General features: G+C 30.1%; 1 protein-coding gene across 2 annotated transcripts in view; it reads left to right on the top strand.

Moving 5' to 3' along the window:
- LOC119597391 (solute carrier family 66 member 2-like) overlaps positions 1–2,500 on the top strand; it is a 25,945-nt gene that overhangs the window by 11,152 nt on the left and 12,293 nt on the right. For both annotated transcript variants that reach the window (XM_037946957.1, XM_037946958.1), the window contains one exon: positions 350–486. In XM_037946957.1, coding sequence (XP_037802885.1) covers positions 350–486 — 137 coding nt within the window. The remainder of the gene's footprint in view (positions 1–349; positions 487–2,500) is intronic.

Genomic DNA, 2,500 nt, shown 5'->3' on the forward strand with positions numbered 1-2,500 from the left:
TGCTGCCTGGTATATGCTGAATACAGATGGTTCATCCTTTTCTCTTCAAAAATAAAGATAAGTTTTCAGAATACAACTCCTCCCTTGCTGTGGTGTATACAAGATCATATAATTTTGAAATATTCATATGTTGCAGTGTGTGGTGCAAAAATATCCCTTTTTAACTATTAGCATAGATTTCTTGTTATTATGATTATTATTGTTGTTGTTATTATTATTATTATTATTATTATTATTATTATTATTGTTATTGTTAAAATAGTTATTATTTTTATTGTTATTCCTTTTATCATTATTATTGTTATTATAATTATTATTGTTGTTACTACTACTATTTCCTTCTTCCCAGGTTTGGCCACTGGTTTGAACTGCCATTGTTGTTTCAAAGTATCGTCATGAATATTGCCATGATGATGATGATATCATTATGCGTCTCAATCCGCAACAGAGGCCAGCTAGGCCACAACAGAGAACATGTCTTCACAGGTGTGTTAAACTGAATTATTTTGTTGAACATCCTTTTGAGCATCTTGTATTCACATTGACCTCTCTGCCATTTAGTTATTACAAAATAGCCATCTACCTACCGTAGTTCATTTCATATTTTCTCAATATATATCTGGAAAACACTTTTTATATAAGTTGTAGATAACTTAAAACATTTAACTGCTCTCCTCCTAAATGCATGTACATTCTAATTAGATGCATTACTCTCTGTAATTATGTTTTAAAAGCAGAGCAACGCAGAGAATTACGAGTACATTGTGAAAGCCTAGTTACCTGCTCTGCTTTTTTTGGAACTGTATTTTATTTTTATTTATAGAATATTTAATTGTTATTTTCACTGACATTAATTTAGGTAGTTTTAGTTAGCAATTGCATTAGTACTTGAATGTAGCTGTTGTAGTAGTTGTAGCAGTGGTAATATCAGTACTTCTCGTGTTATCATTTTTTACATTCTGTTAATATTATTATTGTTATTATTATTATCATTATCATTATCATTATTATTGATATTATTATTGTTATTTTGATCATTATCATTGTTATTAGTATCATCATCATCATCATCATTATTGTTATTTTTATTATTATTATTATTATTATTATTATTGTTGTTATTGTTCATCATCATCATCATTAGTATTTTTGTTTTTTAATTTATTATTGTTATTGTATTATTATTATTATTATTATTATTATTATTTTATATTTTTGTTATCATCAACTGTCATTCATATTTAATCTTTTCAGTGCAGGTTATCATCCCAGGACATAAGAATAGAGAAATTGAGAAAAACCTGAGATTTATCATATGTAAAATTTCCTTTTCTTTATTAATGTAATTATCTTCATTGTACATAAAATTGATATTATCATTGTCTGCATTTCTTAAAGACAGTGTTTCCTACCCCCCCCCCCCCCTCCAAAGAACCACAAACCCTTCAGCTTGTCTCTCACCCCCAGCTGCAGAAAAATGGGTGATTTTTTATTTCTGGAAGGTAAATTTTGGTTAGAAGTATTTAAGGACCTCGGCTTTACACACCAGAAGATGTATAGTTCATGGTCATCTGTCAAATACATGTCAATAGAGTATAAAGTTTTAAAAGTTGCCTCTTGCATATGAATAAAAAAGGGGATAGATTGGTATGTATGTAAATTAATATTTAGAAGATTATTTGTTTTGTCATATGAAACCATGAAATATGTATTTCATTGTATTTATAGCTATATGGATGTATAGATAATGATAAAAAGTAATATGGATTAATGCTTACTTAACAGTAAAGTGTTTGTGAATGTGGGAAGAGGAAAAGATGAATGGATTGCCAGGACAAAATATGCATTCACAGCTGCAAATGTTCACTGCGTTTTTAAGTATTCACATTTGGATTCGCTCTTCCATTTTTTTTGTTTTTTGTTTTCTTCTTTTTTTAATACAAATATGTGAATATCTTCTTTAAATGAAAATAAAGAAATAAGTATATTTTGCATGAGGGTGAGGTGAGCAAAGACCAATTAAGTGAAGTAGCAACCCTGTCCCACCAACTCTTCTGGCCCTATGTTTACAATCATCTCTCCCTTATTAGTCTATGTTGTGAGCTGTAAGCAGAGGAAGGACACACATAGAAAGTTGAACAGATTTGATTTTAGTAATGAAACTTTTTCTGGCCAAATCCTTAGAATATGTTAAAAATTAAACTGACTGCCTATCAGTCACAAGAAGGGAGATGGGATAACATAACTGTGTGATTAGCTTAGACAAAGGAGGGCCTACAAGAGCAGTTGGGGTTAGGGTTCATCCTGAAGAAGTTATAGGAAAGGATCCCATCACTTTTTGACAGGCCTTCCAGTCATTATGAATTGGACTTGTCTCACATTGTACAATTAACTGTGAAAGTGTGAACAAGAATTTGGAGTTTAAACTTTGGGCAAGTCATAGAAGACAAAAATTGGGTGTCAAAGATATGTTCATTAGGAATCATAGATAAAAATTGCA

The sequence above is a fragment of the Penaeus monodon genome, chromosome 39, assembly GCF_015228065.2.
Source record: "Penaeus monodon isolate SGIC_2016 chromosome 39, NSTDA_Pmon_1, whole genome shotgun sequence".
Taxonomy (NCBI): domain Eukaryota; kingdom Metazoa; phylum Arthropoda; class Malacostraca; order Decapoda; family Penaeidae; genus Penaeus; species Penaeus monodon.